Below are 19220 nucleotides of genomic sequence, written 5' to 3'. Positions count from 1 at the left end.
TGAAATCCCAGAGAGATGATTCTCATATCTTTACATTTGACTTGTAACTAAGCTTTCTGTCTACCAGATTTTGTTATCCAGTCAGAAGGGCTTTTTCTATATTATCCACTTTTATTTTCCAGGTTTGGTTCTTATAGATCAATATGCACTCCAGTTCTTTCTGTACTGTGCAAAGGAGTTCATTTACCATAAGGTCCATCTTAAAGGCATGCTGCCAAAAAGCCTCTATTAGACTAATCTGTTTACTCTGCATTCTCTTGGAAAGCCTGAATTGCAATCCCAGGCCCCCTGTTTTAAGTTTGACAAGCCTGTGAGTTTCCCTTTTGTGGTATAACCTGGGAGATCCATTAAAGGTTTCCAGCTGCATCATAAGAGCAAGAGTTGAAGCAGTATATGATACGTCATCTGTAAAAGAAGCCTCAGACAACTGGTGCTTCACTAGGACTTTTCTCCAATACCACCTTATTTCCAAAGATTTCAGAGAGACTGCATGTACGCTCTTGGGATGTGACCAACTTGCACTTAACTGGAAGTCTAATAAACTGGATTGTGCTGTACCTTAAAACTGTTTGTTTTTGTTCTGCTTCAGTGTGTGTCTGTAGATTATCATCAGTAATTTTATTATGTTCTAGGGGTTAAGAACAGTTTTAAAAATTAGATTAATGGTTTTTACTCTGACTATGATAGTGTTTATATAAATTCATTCTCAAGGTTGCTGTTGTACTTACTGTTAGGCTGCACATAAGAAATAGTGGAGACAGCCTTGGAAAAAGTTAGAATATTTTCAAGGTGGTCCCTTAAGGCTTATTTTCCCTCTGTGTCTAAATGCTTTACCTCATTTTAATGGTTGGTTAGATACTGAAATGTATTTTTCTCCTGTGTTGTATAAGTGTGTGTGTGTGTGTGTGTGTGAGAGAGAGAGAGAGAGAGAGAGAATGAATGAAACACTGTATGGATCAAAAGACTGCTAATGATATAGAGTCTTCCACCTCCAGATCACCAGTTCAGATCCAGTCTGGGTCAATAATTTAATGCTATTGCTCTCTGATGGCTATTGGGTAGTCTGTTATTTTAAGTGTTAACTATATGCTCACTGTGGTATAAGACAGCCAAATAAAGTCAAAGGGCCCCCAGGAGTTTACATTCTTTGGGGGGTTAATTATAGATGGGGCTGGTAGCTCTGACTATTAAAGTTGCCTGACACTTCTCACTACAAGATCCTGTTTTCAGTTGTGTGTAACATTGCCATACTTTAACAGTGTGGGTTGAAATTTTTCATGCCAGATGTCTGGTTAAGGCTGAATTGTTTTGGAAAGTTTCCGCCAAAATGGCGTAGCTGTTTTTGAGACTGAGGCTATGTCTACACTAGCACTTTTGTTGATCAGGGGTGTGAAAAAAACACCCAGAGACACACAGACAAGCTACACGGACGAAAGCACTGGTGTGAACAGCGCTATGTTGTCAGGAGACACAATTGTTGCTCATTGGCACTGCTGGAGTACTGTGTCCAGTTCCGGTGTCCACAATTCCACAAGGATGTTGATAAATTGGAGAGGGTTCAGAGAAGGGCCAAGAGAATGATTAAGGGATTAGAAACCATTTCTTATAGTGATTGATTCAAGGAGCTCAATCTATTTAGTCTAACAGAGAGAAGGTTAAGGAGTGAGTTGATTAGTCTGTAAGTCTACATGGGGAACAGATATGTGATAATGGGCTCCTCAATCCAGAAGAGAAAGGTATAACATGATCCAGTGGCTGGAAATTGAAGCAGGAGAAATTCAGACTGCAAATAAGGCATACATTTTTGATAGGGTGATTAGCCATTGGAACAATGTACCAAAGGTTGTGGTGGATTCTCCATCATTGACAGTTTTTGACTGGATGTTTTTTCTAAAAGATCTGCTCTACAGATTATTTTGGGGGAATTTCTATGGCCTGTTGTAGAGGAGATCAGACTGGATAATCACAATGGTCCCTTCCAGCCTTGGAATATAGGAATTGTATTTCTGATGGCTTGGTTCATGAAAGGGAAGGTCTTAGCCAATATGTAACAATATGCTTCCAACTACCTGGAACATAATCCCCTCTGGCCATGGTATAGGCCATAGTGCATATTCTGTAAATGCTTCCTTAAAAGGTTGAAGTTTGCAAGTGTTTAAAGCCTGGATTTTCTGCAGAAAGGTGTAGAGAATGGTCTAACATTGTGTACTCTAAGGACTGTCTTCACCCCGGGACGTGTCTGGTGAGGAGATTGACTCACAATCGTGTTGTGTTGTGGTTACCAGCTAACAAAAAATGCAAATACTAGGGAATAAGTAGTGGGAGAATTGTTTTGTCCTGGAAGTCACTGGCTTAGACAATGTTACATAGGGGATCAGAGTCCTCCTTAGTTCTTGGCATGCTAAAGGTGAGAACATTACTACAGAGACAGAATGTTCTAGCACTTAAGGGAGCAGCCTACTGTCTGTTTCAGGAATAAGCCTAGTCTCTTGAGGTTGAAGTTCTAGCCATTGGTTGGAGATGTTTAATACTATACAAGGGCTTTGAGTTAAAAGGGAAAATGAGGAGAGGGTCATTCTGAGAAAATATTACTGTACCTTTTAGGCCCCATGAACCTTAGTGTCTCTTTAAATATTCTGGTTTCAGAGTAACATTAAATATTCTAGTTCTTTAGTGAAGAGCATCTGTATATCTGTTTTTCCTCTGTCAGTACTCCAGAATCTTCTCACACATATAGGAAAATGTTTAGTAAACCTTGCAAGAGAAAACTTCTGACACCTCTTCATGCAACAAATAAATGCCACACTGGAAATCGCGTTAGGTAATTAATCCTTGTGTAAATAGAAGGCTTGATGTGCATCTGTGGGGCTGTAGGATGCATCTCAGGCGATAAATAAATTCTCTATCAGAGCCCTGAATGAGTTATAAAGCAGTCTTTTCATGGGTAGGATGTTCATTATCTTTCAAGTGTGACCCTATGAGAAAACAAAAATATAAGCCTTCACCTTGGTAGATGATACTAAAGTGGAAGGGCAGCTGTTTGCTGATTTCTCAGGAATGTGCATGTTAGCTGGAGAGCACTCAAATGAACACATTAAAATTACCTGGTTACAAGATAGGAACAATGCTACCTGCTCAGCTAGGGCAATGCATTTTCCCCCATGTGAAGGTAATTTTTTCTTTTGTACATTGTAATGAAATCAAGAATCTAGTGTTGATTCTTATACATTGTAATGAAATCAAAAAACTAGTGTTGATAGAGGTAGAACTGCAGACAGGTCAGCGCTTGCTGTGGGAAGACTACTTGAAAACAGTGTTGTTGCAGCCGTGTTGGTCCCAGGATATTAGAGCAGCAAGGGGAAGAGGTAATATATTTTATTGGACCAACTGCTGTCAGTGAGAGAGACAAGCTTTCAGGCTACACAGAGCTTCTCTCTTTTATCAAAAGAAGTTGGTCCACTAAAAGATATTACCTAACCCATCTTCTCTCTCCTTGAAATCAGGCTCTCTGGGGCTTACCTTTTTATTTGCATGGTGTATCTAAAAGGAAGTCTGAGAGCATACAAGATTTTCTGCTTTAGGGCTTCTTGTTGGAGTTTTGTGGTACACTCTAGGATATATGTAGCAGGGAATCCTGGGAGTGCTGATGAATCTGGCTGAGCAGAGGTCACCATACTTATTGTCCTGTCATTCTTCCTCTCCCTTTCCTTCAGTCCTGTAATGCAGGGAGGTGGCACAGTAGGATATGAGGGATGAAGTGTTTGGGAATGTAACTCAAACCAAAGATTTGCTTAATTCCATAGAAGGATGATGGTTGAAATCAATTAATCTCTTGCTGAATTTATTTTATTCATTTCTAGCTGATACTGCGCTAAAATTCTGCTCCCTAAGTACATAGGAATGGAAGCAGCTCTGGGATTAGCATCTGTATAACAGGGTTTTTTTGACTCAATTTAAGTTTTACAGAAAAGCGAATCTCCCAGAACTGCATCACTAACTTTCTTTTTTGCCTTCTGCACAAAAGCTGTAGAACTTGGGTAGGAACAGAATGTGAAAGTAAATTAGAAGTTAAATGATTTCATAGCTGTGTATTGTTAAAAATCTCAACTCTTCTCCTCCTCTAGGTCTGGAGGGGCACACTAGCCCGCCTTCGGTATAAGAGGACAAAGGCTGCCCTCGCAATAATTAAGTGCTACCGCCACTACAAAGTGAAGTCCTACATCCGTGAGGTCACCCGGCTCTTCCAACGCGTGAGGTCCATGCGGGATTATGGAAAGCATGTGAAGTGGCCCAGCCCTCCAAAAGTGCTGCTCCGTTTCGAAGAAGCACTGCAGGCAATTTATCACAGGTACAAGGAAGATCCTTTATTTCATTCGAAATGAGGCATCGTTGGTCACAAACTAAAACATAAGAATTAACAATGGCCATTGATTCCTATGTGAATATATTTTTCATATAGTAGATCTACCGTATTCTGTAGAAAACATATTATGTATATTGTGACAAAGACAGACTGGACAGCTGCAAGAGGGTCTTCATATTGGGTTCTGGGAGGTGAGCGGGCACAAGCCCGCCCACAGCTCAAGATAGGTGTGCGCCAGGGTCTCCCTCATGCTGCAAAAGGGACAGGCATTGGGAACAGGTGAACCGCGCTAGGTACAAGCCTGCCCACTGTTAAAGGACCCTCCCCCAGCCTATGGGGAGGATCCACTGAGCCTGGGACTCAAATAATTATGGGGGGGGGCAACTGAAAAACTAACAAGAATGGGTGTGTGGGTCAAAAGTAGGGAACCTGAGGGGGACACTGAGCAGAGAACCCTGGACAGCGCCCACTGCTCCTCTAAGGTGCCAAGGGAGCCAGCGGATGCTGCCCAGAGGAACTCTGCCTGGATATGTGAGTGGAGAGAGGAACTTACCCAGCGTGCCATGGGGCCAAGGTGGAGTATAAGCTGACCCACCGGGGTGCCTCACCCTCAACAGGTGGCATTAGGTCCTACCATTTAGTGTCAGTGCGGAACATGAGGGTGAGGAAATGGAGAGTATGGAGCACGAGTGTGTACAGATATGCCCGTCGCGCAGTTTGAAAGCAAACTGGCTGCAGGTCACACAAGGTATACGGGTGGGGCAGCCAGGGAGGCTCATGGGACAGGGGCCTGATGAATAGATCCAGAGGGCCTAGGTTATGGGGGTGGGCAGGGAACACCCTTCCGCAGGACCTGCTCGAGGTGAGCCCGAGAGGCGGGCGACAAGGCTGCCCTCATCTCCTGAAATACGAAGCGTGGAGAGCCCCATGCGCTGAGCAAGTGTCAGGGGATCCATGCAATTTCCCTGGTCATAGTCCAGGAGGTCTCTGATCCTGGTGTCTCCTACCAGGACCAGCCTCTGGTGCACCTAGGGGGACTCCGCCACCTGTACACCAAGTTGGGAATTGTGTAGCAGGGACTCCGCAAGGAGATCTACCCCATTGGCAGCTGCCACAGACCTGGTTGGCAAAACCAGCTTCCAGGTCTGGAGCACGTCCTGGTGGAAGACCGGCAGCTCAGAGATGTCTCACGGAAGACCTCTCGGATGGAGATAGTCATAGATTCATAGATACTAAGGTCAGAAGGGACCATTATGATCATCTAGTCCAACCTCCTGCACAATGCAGGCCACAGAATCTCATCCACCCACTCCTGCGATAAACCTCTCACCTGTGTCTGAGCTATTGAAGTCCTCAAATCATGGTTTAAAGACTTCAAGGTGCAGAGGATCTTCCAGCAAGTGACCTGTGCCCCATGCTACAGAGGAAGGCGAAAAACCCCCAGGGCCTCTTCCAATCTGCCCTGGAGGATAATTCCTTCCCGACCCCAAATATGGCGATCAGCTGAACCCTGAGCAGCTGATAAAGGAGCTGCCAGTCGTATCGGAGCCCTCGGAAGTGGCGCAGGAAGGCATGCGCCAACATGCTCTACGCCTGACTACCTGCACCGTAAAGAGGTCTCTGCAGGGCCTGGGACAGAAGACATGGACCTGCGCAAGAGGGTCCTGGAAGGCCGATACGTTAGCCCTAGAATGTTAAAGGCCCTTTTTCATACAAGCTGAGAAGGGGTTACCTCAGGTCAATCAGGGATATCTGGATCCAATTAAGGGCTGCCTGAGGCCTTTAAAAACCCCTCCTCTGGTGGAGAGGAGAAAAGGGGTGAGAGAGAGACAAGCTAGTGGCAGCAGGGAAATAAGCTTCTCCAGGGTGAGAGGCTGTGCTCCTTCCCATAGAGGAACAACCAAACCTGAGTGCCTGCTAGGGGAAGGAATGACACCCCCTGGCAAGCAACAGGATGACACCCTGACCCAGCGAGGAGACAGGGAAAGGAATCCCTCTTTGTTTTTGTATTTACAAGACTGTTTCTTTTTCGTTCGGTGAAGAATCACTCCTTAGGCCACCCTGGGGCGTACCCTGAAAACACAGCTGAAGGAGCACAGAAGGAGGAAGGCAAACACTCCCCAGGGTAGGGCTGATCTACCCCAGGCCCACCATTGCCAGAGGGGGCAGTGCTAAGTCTGGTGAGATGAAGGAGGTGCCTTGCCACAATATCTATAATCTATATTTAGTACTGTCTCCCACTATTTAGAGGCATCAGAAATCGGTGCTTTCAAACTCAGTGGTGCAATATCAACATCTGGTGCTAGTCCAACAGAGTAGAGAAATTAGCATGGCTGCATTTTGAAGAGTGACTGTAAAAATGGTGCCTCTTTATTGAACAGCTCTGCTCCCTGTATATGTTCAGAGTCAGAGCGGACTTTGGCTAAAAGGTTTTTAATAGCGTTAGCCTCGTAAAGCCAATACTACTACAGAAGAATGGGAGACAGTGTGGCCTAGTGGATAGGGCACTGCACAGAGAGTTAGGAGACCTGGATCTAATCCTAATTCTGCCATTGACCTGCTAAGTGACCTTAGATAGATCACCTCTGTTTCCCTTTCTGCACTAGTTTGGCTTGTCCAGTTAGATTGTAAACTCTTCAGTGCTGGGGCTGTCTAACCCAATCGGGTCCCAAATTTAGTTAAAGCTTTGGAGCGTTCCTGTAATACAAATAGTAAGAGTGAAGTAGACTGTGTTCCTGTTTTCACATCAACAGTTAACCGTGTTCCAGTTGCTGGGTCAATTCTGTCATTAAAGGGAAATGGGGTAGCTGAGCCAAGAATTTGGCTTGCAGAACCTTTATTATTGGTGATGTGCTAACAGCCCAGCATGATTCTTGGATGCCAGGGCATGTTTACAGGACTAGCAGGTAGGAAAACATTTTATTCTGGAATTGGAGACGACAAACATGGAACTTTGTGATGCCATCTCTTACAAAGTCACTAAGTGTGTTGTTTGAAAAATGACTTCAGTTGAATAATGGCAGCTAGAAAAGTCTGTTTACCCCAACTCTCCCAGTGTAAATCAGGTAAGGCTCCAGATTAGTCTGGTCTTGCTATGGGGCACAGATAAACTTCGGAGTTGATTAGATTTTCTTTTTTCAGGTGGAGAGCAAATGTGCTTATCAAGAGCATCCCACCAGAAGATCTGCCTCAGCTCAGGGCTAAGGTTGCTGCCATGGAATTGTTGAAGGGTCACAGAGCAGATATTGGGCTACAAAGAGCCTGGGAGGGTAACTATATTGCATCGGTGAGTGCTGTGATAGAAATGTTCAATCTTCCATCAGTGCAGATGAATAGGGAAGAGCTTCCCTGGTGAGGCCTAAGGGAATCAGGAGGGGAGAGTCTGAAAACTGTGTGTGTTCTAAAAATTAAATGCATTCCAACTCCTCCATTAAGAGGTAGTCTGTAAACCATTTCAAAAAGGTTCCAACTTTTACTATGCTAAGAACTATAATTTTGTAAATACCAAACCTTATTCTCATTATTCTTGGGGCCACTGTTAATCAAGATACCAATTAACATCATCAGTTGACTCTTCCAGTGGCCAGAGATAGGATGGAAAATGCAACATGAGAATAAAATTGCAGTCGTTAGGGTGGAAGTTAGAAAATAGCATAAATGGAAGAACTAGGCAGAGGAAAATGCTTAACTGCCTCTGAGAGCATAGTGGAAATCTCCTTATGTGTCTTCCTCAAAGGTAGCTCCTGCTTATTAGAGCCTTCCTTTTCCCTTAAGCCTTTGTTTCTAAAACGTCCTTTAGAAAAGCATGCAAAACTCCGGATGCTGTTTTTCTGTACTGCAAGGAAATGTCTGATAAAGTCTCCTGATAAGGGAGTGTATTACAGACTTCTTGGTGAGCTTGCCATTCCATCAGGCCTAGGTTGACGATAAAGCATGATTGCTCTGTTTGGTAATTAAGAAAAATTATGTGCCCGTCTTTGTTTGCTCTTCCAGAAACCAGATAACCCTCAGACCACAGGCTCTTTCATCCTTATTGCCAATGAGTTGAAGAGGAAGGACAAGTACATGAATGTGCTCTTCTCATGTCACGTCCGCAAGGTAAACAGAATGAGTGGTTGGAGGAGGAGGAGAGAAATCTACAGAAAGTCAAAAGCTAAGCTGGGAACAGAAATGCCACATACTGATTTTCTTGTGGCTGAAGTGAAGTTTTCTGATGCTAAGGATGAGGAGAAAATATTTAAGTTCTGAGCAGCCCTATCATCTGACCATTTGTTGCTTTAGGGAGATTGAGTTTGGAGTAGATATTTTATCTTCTGTAATATATCAGGTGGAGTTCAAAGCAGCAGCCCAAACAGAAGGCATGGCATTGAACTTTGCTTTCCACTAAAGCTCACAGGCACTGGATAACAAACTATTCTCTAAATTCCTTTGTGATGTATTGTGGTGTAATAATTCTTTTCCTTAGTGTTTGTAAGATCCCTGAAGGTTTAAAATACTACTCAGCAACCAGTGAAACCAGGGAGGCTAGATCATAGTGCAAGTATATAGGCTACTTTTAACAAGGATTTTGACCAAGAAAACGAAAACTTTAGGATTTAGTTTGTCTGAAGAAATGGTGCCAGGAGGGTCACATCCTATCCTTGTTATGTTTCAAGTATCAACATTCGTATTTTGGACCACTGCTTTCTTAATATTGAGCCCAAGCTAACAAGGAACCCTTCACTTTAAGGGACACCTCTGACCACTTAGGACCTGGGAGATGAACCCAGGCTGGATTAAGTGTAGCTGATTTTGGTCTGATTGGAAGTCTCTTTCCAGGGTGGAGACACTTAAATCAAGGCAATTTCAAATTATTGATTTAAGTCAGGTTGAAGGTTTGTAACTAACTTGAAAGTTTGTGCTATTGCAAATTGAGAATAACATTTGTAATGAAGTAAATTATGCTGTTTTTAAATGCTGATCGAGTATCTTATTTGAATATTATGAAACTGCTATAGACAAAAAACAAAATATTTAAAACTAGTATCTGAAAGCTTGTGCTGTTGCACAGGTGTAATTTGTAAAGTAATGTGTAAAAATTTAAAACAGCTGAAAATGGCTGAGAACTTAAAAATTTGAGAGTAACAGACTGTGAATCCCAGTGGTGTTTGAACCTGGTGATATTCTAAACAAAGAGCTCTCAACCATGCTTGTAGCTGTTACAATTGCTTCACACTGACTCAACAGACATTCTAGGCTTCAGAGTGATGTTTGGTGGTGTGTGTGCTGGTTATGTTGTTGGGTGGATCACAGAATCATAGGACTGGAAGGCACCTCGAGAGGTCATCTAGTCCAGTCCCCTGCACTCATGGCAGGACTATTGTCTAGACCAGGGGTGGCCAACCTGTGGCTCCGGAGCCATATGCGGCTCTTCAGAAGTTAATATGTGGCTCCTTGTCTAGGCACTGACTCTGGAGCTGGAGCTACAGGTGCCAACTTTCCAATGTGCTGGGGGATGCTCACTGCTCAACCCCTGGCTCTGCCACAGGCCCTGCCTCCACTCCCTCCCCTGAGCCTGCCGTGCCCTCACTCCACCTCCCCCCCAGAGCCTCGTGCACGCCACGAAACAGTTGATTGGGAGGTGCGGGGAGAGAGGGGGAGGTGCTGATCGGCAGGGCTGCAGGTGGGTGGGAGGTACTGGGAGTGGCGGGGAGAAGCTGATGGGGGGCTGCTGATGTATTTCTGTGGCTTTTTGGCAATGTACATTGGTAAATTCTGGCTCCTTCTCAGACTCCGGTTGGCCACCCCTGTTCTAGACCATCCCTGACAGGGGTTTGTCTAACCTGCTCTTAAAAAATCTCCAATGATGGAGATTTCACAACCTCTCTAGGCAATTTATTTCAGTGCTTAACCACCCTGACAGTCAGGAGGTTTTTTCCTAATGTCCAACTGAAACCTCCATTGCTGCAATTTAAGCCCATTGCTTCTTGTCCTGTCCTCAGAAGTTAAGGAGAACAATTTTTCACCCTCCTCCTTGTTGCAACTTTTTAGGTACTTGAAAACTGTGTCCCCTCTGTCTTCTCTTCTCCAGACTAAACAAACCCATTTTTTTCAATCTTCCCTCATAGGTCATGCTTTCTAGACCTTTAATCATTTTTGTTGCTCTTCTCTGGACTTTCTCCAATTTGTCCACATCTTTCCTGAAATGTGGTGCTCAGAACTGGACACAAGACTCCCAGTTGAGGCCTAATCAGCGTGGAGTAGAGCGGAAGAACTACTTCTCGTGTCTTGCTTACAACGTTCCTGCTAATACATCCCAGAATGATGTTCGCTTTTTTTGCAACAGTGGGGTGGAAGTTGTTGAAATCCAGGTGGAATTCTTCGAGGGCCTCCTTCCTGTGGGTCCATACGATGAAGATGTCATCAGTGTAATGCAAGTAGAGGAGGGGTGCTAGGGGACGAGAGCTGAGGAAGCGTTCTAAGTCAGCCATAAAAATGTTGGCATACTGTGGGGCCATGCGGGTACCCATAGCAGTGCCACTGACTTGAAGGTATAAGTTGTCCCCAAATCTGAAATGGTTGTGGGTGAGGACAAAGTCACAAAGCTCAGCCACCAGGTGTGCCGTGGCCTCATCAGGGATACTGTTCCTGACAGCTTATAGTCCATCCTCATGTGGAATATTGGTGTAAAGAGCTTCTACATTCATGGTGGCCAGGATGGTGTTTTCAATGCATCACCAATGCATTGTAGCTTCCTCAGGAAGTCGGTGGTGTATCGAAGATAACTAGGAGTGCTGGTAGCGTAGGGTCTGAGGAGAGAGTCCAAACAGCCAGATAATCCTGCTGTAAGAGTGCTGATGCCTGAGATGGTGGGGCATCCAGAGTTTCCAGGTTTATGGATCTTGGGTAGCAGATAGAATACCCCTGGTCGGGGCTCTGGGGGTGTGTCTGTGTAGATTTGTTCCCATGCTGTAGCAGGGAGTTTCTTGAGCAGCTGGTGTAGATTCTTTTGGTACTCCTCAGTGGTACTCCTCCCTTCTCTTCAGGTGTTAGTATAATAATGCCTGCATCTGTAATTTTCACTCCATGCATCCGATGAAGTGGGTTCAAGCCCACGAAAGCTTATGCCCAAATAAATCTGTTAGTCTTTAAGGTGCCACCGGACTCCTTGTTGTTTTTGTGGATACAGACTAACACGGCTACCCCCTGAAATTTAATTAACACTTTTTTTTTTTTTTTTAAACAAGCGTCATCAGCATGGAAGCATGTCCTCTAGAATGGTGACCGAAGCATGAAGGGGCATATGAATGTTTAGCATATCTGGCACGTAAATATCTTGCAACACCGGCTACAAAAGTGCCATGTGAATGCCTGTTCTCACTTTCAGGTGACGGTGTAAATAAGCAAGCAGCAGTATCTCCCATAAATGTAAACAAACTTGTTTGTCTTAGGGATTGGCTGAACAAGTAGTTGGACCGAGTGCACTTTAGAGCCTACAAGTTTTACATTGTTTTGTTTTTGAGTGTAGTTATGTATTTTTGTACATAATTCTACATTTATAAGTTACATTTTCATGATAAAGAGATTGCACTACAGTACTTGTATGAGGTGAACTGAAAAATACTATTTCTTTATAATTTTTACAGTGCAAATATTTGTAATAAAAAATAATATAAAGTGAGCACTATACACTTTCGTGAGCTACAGCTCACTTCATTGGATGCACACGAAAGCTTATGCTCAAAATAAATTTGTTAGTCTCCAAGGTGCCACAAGTCCTCCTTTTCTTTTTGCGGATACAGACTAACACGGCTGCTACTATACACTTTGTATTCTGTGTTGTAATAGAAATCAATATATTTGAAAATGTAGAAAAACATCCAAAAATATTTAATACATTTCAATTGGTATTCTGTTGTTTAACAATGCAATTAATTGCAATTACTTTTTTTAATCGTGATTTTTATTAATCGCTTGAGTTAACTGCAGTTAATCAACAGCCCTAGTTTATATTCATCCTTTGTAATTTGACCTAGTTTCTAATTTTTGTAGGACTCTTTTTTGAGTTTCAGATCATTGAAGATCTCCTGGTTAAACCAGGGTGGTCGCTTGCCATACTTCCTTTGTTCTTGCACCCTTAATAATGTCTCTTTGAAAAACTGCCGACTGTCTTCAATTGTTTTTCCCCTTAGACTTGCTTCCCATGAGTTCTTACTTACCAACTCCGAGTTTGCTGAAGTCTGCCATCTTGAAATCTATTGTCTTTATTTTGCTGTTCTCCCTCCTACCATTCCTTAAAATCATGAATTCTACCATTTCATGATCACTTTCACCCAAAGGATGGTTGTGTTGATCTGTGTCTAGGGAATTGTGGTGGAAGAGTTGTCTAGATAGCAAATAAGTGTGAGCTGAAGTCAGGGGCTGTGTGTGTTTGGGGTTATTGTGTATGTTGGTTGTGGTGTTTGGATCATTTTGTGTGTGCGCCTGCGGGGTTGTGCTGGGGGATTGTTGTTTTGTGTAGGTGACGGGCCAATTAATCCATCATCTGTGTAGTCTCCCTTATATAATCAATTAAATTGTTGCATGCAAATTAGGTGTAGAGTAAGAGTGGTGATTTGTTATTATCTCTGATATAATGGTCTAGGACTCTTCGAATGGCAGAGGTACATGCTTTACTGTAGCCGTACACTGCACATGTAATTGATAAAGTCAAAATGGCTGAACTTAAAAATTTGGTAGTAACAGACCACAAAACCCAGTGATGATTGAACCTAGTGGTATACTGAACACAGAGTCCCCAGCCATGCTAGTAGCTGTTTCCATCACATCATGCTGACTCAGCAGTCATTCTAGGCTTCAGAATAACAATCTTGAAATCATATTAAGTAGATGAAGGTCCCAGTCCAGCAAACACTTAGATTCATAGATTCCAAGGCCAGAGGAATCACTGTGGTCTTCTAGTCTGACCTTCAGTATAACACAGGGCCGAGAAGTTCCCCAATATAATTTCTAGAGCAGATCTTTAAGAAAAACATCCAATCTTAATTTAAAAACTGTCAGTGAGAGAATCTACCATGACCCCTTCATAAGTTGTTCCAATGGTTAATTACTCTCACGATGAAAAATTTACTCCTTATTTCCAGTCTGAATTTGTCCAGCTTCAACTTCCAGCCGTTAGACCATGTTATACCTTTGTCTGCTAGATTCAGGAGCCCCATAACCTTCTCTTTGTTAAGCTAAATAGATTGAGCTCCTGGAGTTTGTCACAATTAAGGCATGTTTTCAAATTCTTAATCGTTCTTATGGCTCTTCTCTGAACCCTTTCCAGTTTATCATCATCCTTCTCGAATTGTGGACAGCAGAACTGGAGGTAGTATTCCAGCAGTGGTCACACTACTGCCAAATACAGAGGTAAAATAACCTCTCTGTTCCTACTGGAGGTTCCCCTGTTTATGTATCTAAGGATTGCATTAGCCCCTTAGGCCACAGGGTCGCACTGGAACATCATTATCCACCATGACCCCCAAATCTTTTTAGCGTCACCACTTCCTAGGATAGAGTCCCCATCGTTGAAGTATGGCCTACGTTCTTTATTCCTAGATGTATACATTCACATTTACCCATATTAAAATGCATATTGTTTGCGGGAACCCAGTTTACCAGGTGATCCAGATCGCTCTTGTCCTCTTCATTATTTACCACTTCCCCCAACTTTTTTCATCTGCAAACTTTGTCAATGATGATTTTGTGTTCTTTCTGATCATTGATAGAAATGTGAAATAGCATAGGGCCAAGAACTGAACCCTGCCCTATGCTATTTCAAGCCAAGAACTGAACCCACTAGAAACACACCCACTCGGTGGCGATTCCCTGTTTACAATTACATTTTGAGACCTATCAGCCATTTTTTAATCCATTTAACTTAAGCAGTTATGTAAGTTTACTCAGAAGACTAATCAATGGGACTACTTATGTTCTTGAAGTTAAGCTTACATATAAATGTTTGCAGCATCAAATGCTAAACTTGTATTTTTATTTAAAACTTTAGTGATATAAAATGTCACTTCAAAACAACATTTCTTCAGTGCTAGCCATGAAAGTTATTTAGACTTTCAATTCAGTAATAGTTATTGTGATCTTTCTTATACACATAGATCAAAATTTTCAAAAACAGAGGTGCCTATAGGCGCCGACTCCGTGGGTGCTCTGGGGCTGGCGCACCCACGGAAAAAAAATAGGGGGTGCTCAGCACCCACTGCGATGACCAGCTGTTGGCAGCCAGGGATCAACTGTTTTGCGGGAGCCTCGGCAGACGAGCTGTTTCCTATGGGTAGCCTGTACGCAGCTGCGATCACCTGTTTGCTGGGTAGGCTCAGATCAACTGTTTCCTGCCTCCTTGCTCCAGCAGGGGCTGAGTGAGTCTCACCAAAAAAAAAAAAAGCCTTAGGGTTGGCGTGGGCGGGAGTGCTGGGCTATCAGCAGCAGCACAGCCAGCCCTGCTCACTTAGGGCTGCGCCACACCTCTTGGACTGATGGCCACGTGTATGGTTGCTCCCTGCCAGCCAAGCTCGACTCCGGCCACAGCAGGCATCAGGTGACCCAAGGGAGCCCAGCCAGGCTGGGGCTGGGTGTAGTGAAGGATTAGGGGGAGGAGAAGCCCTGGACCCTGGCAGGAGCTGCGCTGGAGGTGGGTTGAGAGGAGAAGCCCCAGACCCCGGCAGGAGCCACGCTGGGCAGGCATGGGGGGAGGAGAAGCTCCAGACCCCGGCAGGAGCCGCCTGGGGGTGGGGGGAGGAGAAGCCCCGGACCCTGGCAGAAGATGTGGGGCTGAAGTCCCCAGCTTGGGAGCCCCAGCCACCCAAGTGGCAGAAGCTGCAGGGCTGAAGCCCCGACCCCACTCTGTGCAGAGCTGGCCTGAGCCCCTCTCTCTCCTGTCCCCCCTGTGCGGAGCTAGCTTTCTCACTCAGGCTGTGGAGGAATTCAGTCCAAATCTACCCACATTGGTATCTCCATTTCCCCTATCGTCACACAGGGGCCTTGGGGAAGAGGGCGGAGCTGGGATGGGGCACCCACCAACAAAACCCAAAGTCAGCACGTATGGGGGTGCCTATAGTTAGGCTCCTAAGGATGGGATTTTAAAAAGTAGCTCAACTCCCATTGAGTTCCAACTGCACACCCTAATGAAGGATTATAGCCTGGTTGAAGCATTTCAGCTTTCCTGGCATGTGGAAATTTGTTCAGTATATTGGCAGATGGTATTAGTTGCAAATACAACGCAGGGTATTTATTTATCAATGATGTGTTTGGATTTGTGTTGATCTCTCAGTAAGGCAGTTAATGAGGCCCTGGACTTGTTTTTTTACAGCAAAGCTAAGACTCTTTATTTTCGGTTTTTACCCAAAACAATTCCCAGGCTTTACAAAAGCTAATGCTAATTTTACCAGCTTTACTAATTTTCACCTGAATTTTGGATCATTCATGTATATGAAAATTCTCCGTGTGTTCAGCAAATCCAATCTACTACATTAATGGATGTGTGGTTGTTAATAATAAAGTAGTTTAAGTGTAAATGCAAGTCTGTCAAAGTAATGTAGTGGACGATACGTGCGCGCACACACATGTGTGCATTTGTATACGTACTGTTAATGTATAGTTAATTTTTTGTACTTCCTGTTCCATAATATTAACCCTGATATTTACCCAGAAAACTGTGAAGTTTAATTTTTTCACTGATTTTCACCCATTTTTAATCTTAATTACAACACTGATAAATTCCCAGGAAATTTTAAACAAAATAAAAACAGAAATGAGGGGTCTTGAACGTAGCTGAGCACTTTAAATCTGAAATTTCCTAATAGACAAAAATCTCTGTAAAATCTGAAACTCTCCTAACAATTAGGAAACTAAACAAGTCCAAAACACCCACATTAGTAATTTAAGACTATAAATGGGGAAAAGTACAAAACTAGTCACATCTCATTTAAGTTTAAAAATCTATTTAATTTTAAAAATGTTTTGTATCCACCCCACATCTTGAGGTGGGGGGGTATGTGTATCATTGGGATGTTCTGCTAGCTAAGTGATCTGATTGGCTGAAATTTTTTGTGGTGTGTGCCAGCTCAGTTGTTTGGGGGTTCTCTGAATCTCTGAACCGCCTTCTAGTATCTTGTAGCAGTGAAGTCCTTCCTACTTTTCCTTATGCCAAGGGCACTGTATGACCACTTTGCTCCTGGCTTTTATTTTTCTGATTGTGTTGAAAACAAAAGAATAGAAATATTATATTGTTGGAAAAAGAAAAGGAGTACTAGTGGCACCTTAGAGACTAACCAATTTATTTGAGCATAAGCTTTCGTGAGGTACAGCTCACTTCATTAGATGCATTCAGTGGAAAATACAGTGAGGAGATTTATATACACACAGAACATGAAAAAATGGGTGTTATCATACACACTGTGTAAGGAGAGTGATCACTTAAGATGAGCTATTACCAGCAGGAGAGCCTGGGGGAGAAAACCTTTTGTAGTGATAAGGGGATAAGACACTGTGGGGGGGTTTCAGAATTTACTTTTCCTTACCATTATGCAACTTTTAAGCTTTTAAATCCCTATGTTTTTCTCACACACTCATTCACTCTGATTCAGCTTTTGGTAACAATCTAACATACAAGGACAGAGGAAATCGATTTTCTAAAATAGTGAAGATTGTTACTTCATTCAATTACAGGCAGGCAAAGAACTATTTAAAAATTCCAGTAGGATAACATTTGAGATTTTTATAAAGGGGCAGATTTCTTTTGGTTGTGGTATGTGGAAAGAATCATAGAATCATAGAATATCAGGGTTGGAAGGGACCCCAGAAGGTCATCTAGTCCAACCCCCTGCTCGAAGCAGGACCAATTAGAATTCTCAGGAGTGAACACAAATAGATCTGTTATCCCTGTAGACCCCACCACTAAGTTCCTGCTGCCACACGTATTAAAAGATGGCTGTTCTCAGTTTAGTTTAGTTTTGTTGCATCAGTCTCTCATCACTTTACTAATAGCTAATGCAGTCCTTGGAATGCAGGGAGACGGAGTAGCCAAAGATAATACTGCTGTTGCTTATCATGAATGCAAATGCAGCACCCTTACCCAGAAGCTGAAGGTCATTTCAATGCTTTCGATGCTGGAGAAAACTGCAGCTTATCCAACTATGCTTTTGAGAGCAAGCCCAAGCTGTAATTGGAAAATATTGGAGGGAGCATGGGATTATAGAAATGTAGTACTCTGGTTCTACTTTATAGTTTTAATAGTCTATCAGTGACTTTTTGATCGTTTTTGAAAGGTTAAATTGTTGGTGACTTAATTTTATGGAGTTTAGGTCAGACTTTATTCTCTGTGCAAACGGTCAGTTAAGGAATAATATCACATGACAATTCTTGAAACTATCAGCAATGAAAGCCCATGGGTGGAAGATTTGTATTGCAGCGGAATTTATACACGGTCCTGTGAATACATTCTTAGAGCCCCACGGATATGTCTGGACCATTTTTACGGATTGCAAATTGGATGCAGATACAAAATTTGTATCCGCACAGGGCTCCATACATCCTCTTATATCCTTGTCCCCATTCTTGAGGATCTGTCAGACACCATCCAGGTTACCTAGTTGATGAGTATCGGTACACCTTTAGGAGTCTGTAGCCCCAAAGAGTATGTCTACACTGCAGCTTGGAGCATGCCTCCTAGCATGGGTAAACAGACTTGTGATAGCTCAGCTTGAGCTAGTGTGCTAAAAATAGCCGCATGGTTGTTGAAGCACCAGCAGAGGCTTTGGCTAGCCACTTGAGCTTGGACCTAAGGGAGCGGATGAATTCTAGGTCGGGTGGCTACCCCAAGCTTCTGTTGGTGCTGTAATGTTTGCACTAGCTTGAGTCAAGCTTGCATGAGTCTGTCTACCCTGGCTGGGAGGCATGCTCTCGCTGCAGTGTAGACATAGCCAAAGAAACTGACGGCCGCAGGTTGAACAACACACGTCTGTTTTATAACGTTAGTAAATCTCATTGGGTTGGTCTAGTCCTCTTTGGGGTAATGACTTAGTACATGTGCAGCTTCACAGAATCTCAGGGTTGGAAGAGACCTCAGGAGATCATCTAGTCCAACCCCCTGCTCAAAGCAGGACCAATCCCCAATTTTTGCCCCAGATCCCTAAATGGCCCCCTCAAGGATTGAACTCAGAACACTGGGTTTAGCAGGCCAGTGCTCAAACCACTGAGCTATCCCTCCCCCTAAGGCTGAGTCTGTCATGTTTCTGTTGAATACAGATTTGTCCTGCCTGCACCATTACTGAAAGCATGACTGATATTCTGCAAACCAGGTTTTAATCATGTTTTTTAATAATTGTACTGAAAACAGCTTTACCCCATCTATTTTAGGGCTCCTACCAAGTCAGCTGTATCAGCACTGTAATTAGAACTGGTTGGGAATTTTTTTGATGAAACACTTTACATTTGAGAATGCCAAGTTGTTGAAACTGAACCTGTTTGTTGGGAAAGGATAGATTTTCACAAATGTATCGTTTCAAAAACTATTTTGGGGGAAAAAGTTAAAGGTCAAAAATTAAATGTTTCATTTGACCCAAACATCATCTCCCCTGCTCCCCCCATTTTTTAATTTTCAAGAAGTGAAAATTTTTGGAATCTCCACACTTTTCCCAGGTAGGGAAAACGGTTTCCCATTCAGCTCTAGTTGGAATTAGTGGTGATTTGTAAATTTTCGTCGTTGTAGACATGGCCAAGCTGTTCAGCTCTTTCCAGCACTAGCTGAGCTGTGGTGGTGGTGGTGGGGGGGGAAACCCTTTGCTTATAACCGTTTCCAGGAAATTGACCCATTGCGAGCTGG

General features: G+C 43.3%; 1 protein-coding gene across 2 annotated transcripts in view; it reads left to right on the top strand.

The window, feature by feature from the left end:
* MYO1D (myosin ID) overlaps positions 1-19220 on the top strand; it is a 339856-nt gene that overhangs the window by 195826 nt on the left and 124810 nt on the right. Inside the window, exons 17-20 of one of the 2 annotated variants that reach the window (XM_074940975.1) lie at positions 4125-4348; positions 7505-7649; positions 8357-8461; positions 10471-11931. In XM_074940975.1, the coding sequence (XP_074797076.1) occupies positions 4125-4348; positions 7505-7649; positions 8357-8461; positions 10471-10797 (801 nt within the window). In that variant the 3' untranslated portion in view covers positions 10798-11931. Of the gene's footprint in view, positions 1-4124; positions 4349-7504; positions 7650-8356; positions 8462-10470; positions 11932-19220 lie in introns of those variants that run through there. The other variant, XM_074940974.1, reaches the window with a different exon arrangement.

Source organism: Natator depressus, chromosome 27, assembly GCF_965152275.1.
Source record: "Natator depressus isolate rNatDep1 chromosome 27, rNatDep2.hap1, whole genome shotgun sequence".
Lineage (NCBI taxonomy): Eukaryota > Metazoa > Chordata > Testudines > Cheloniidae > Natator > Natator depressus.
This window is presented reverse-complemented; position numbering and strand designations above follow the sequence as displayed.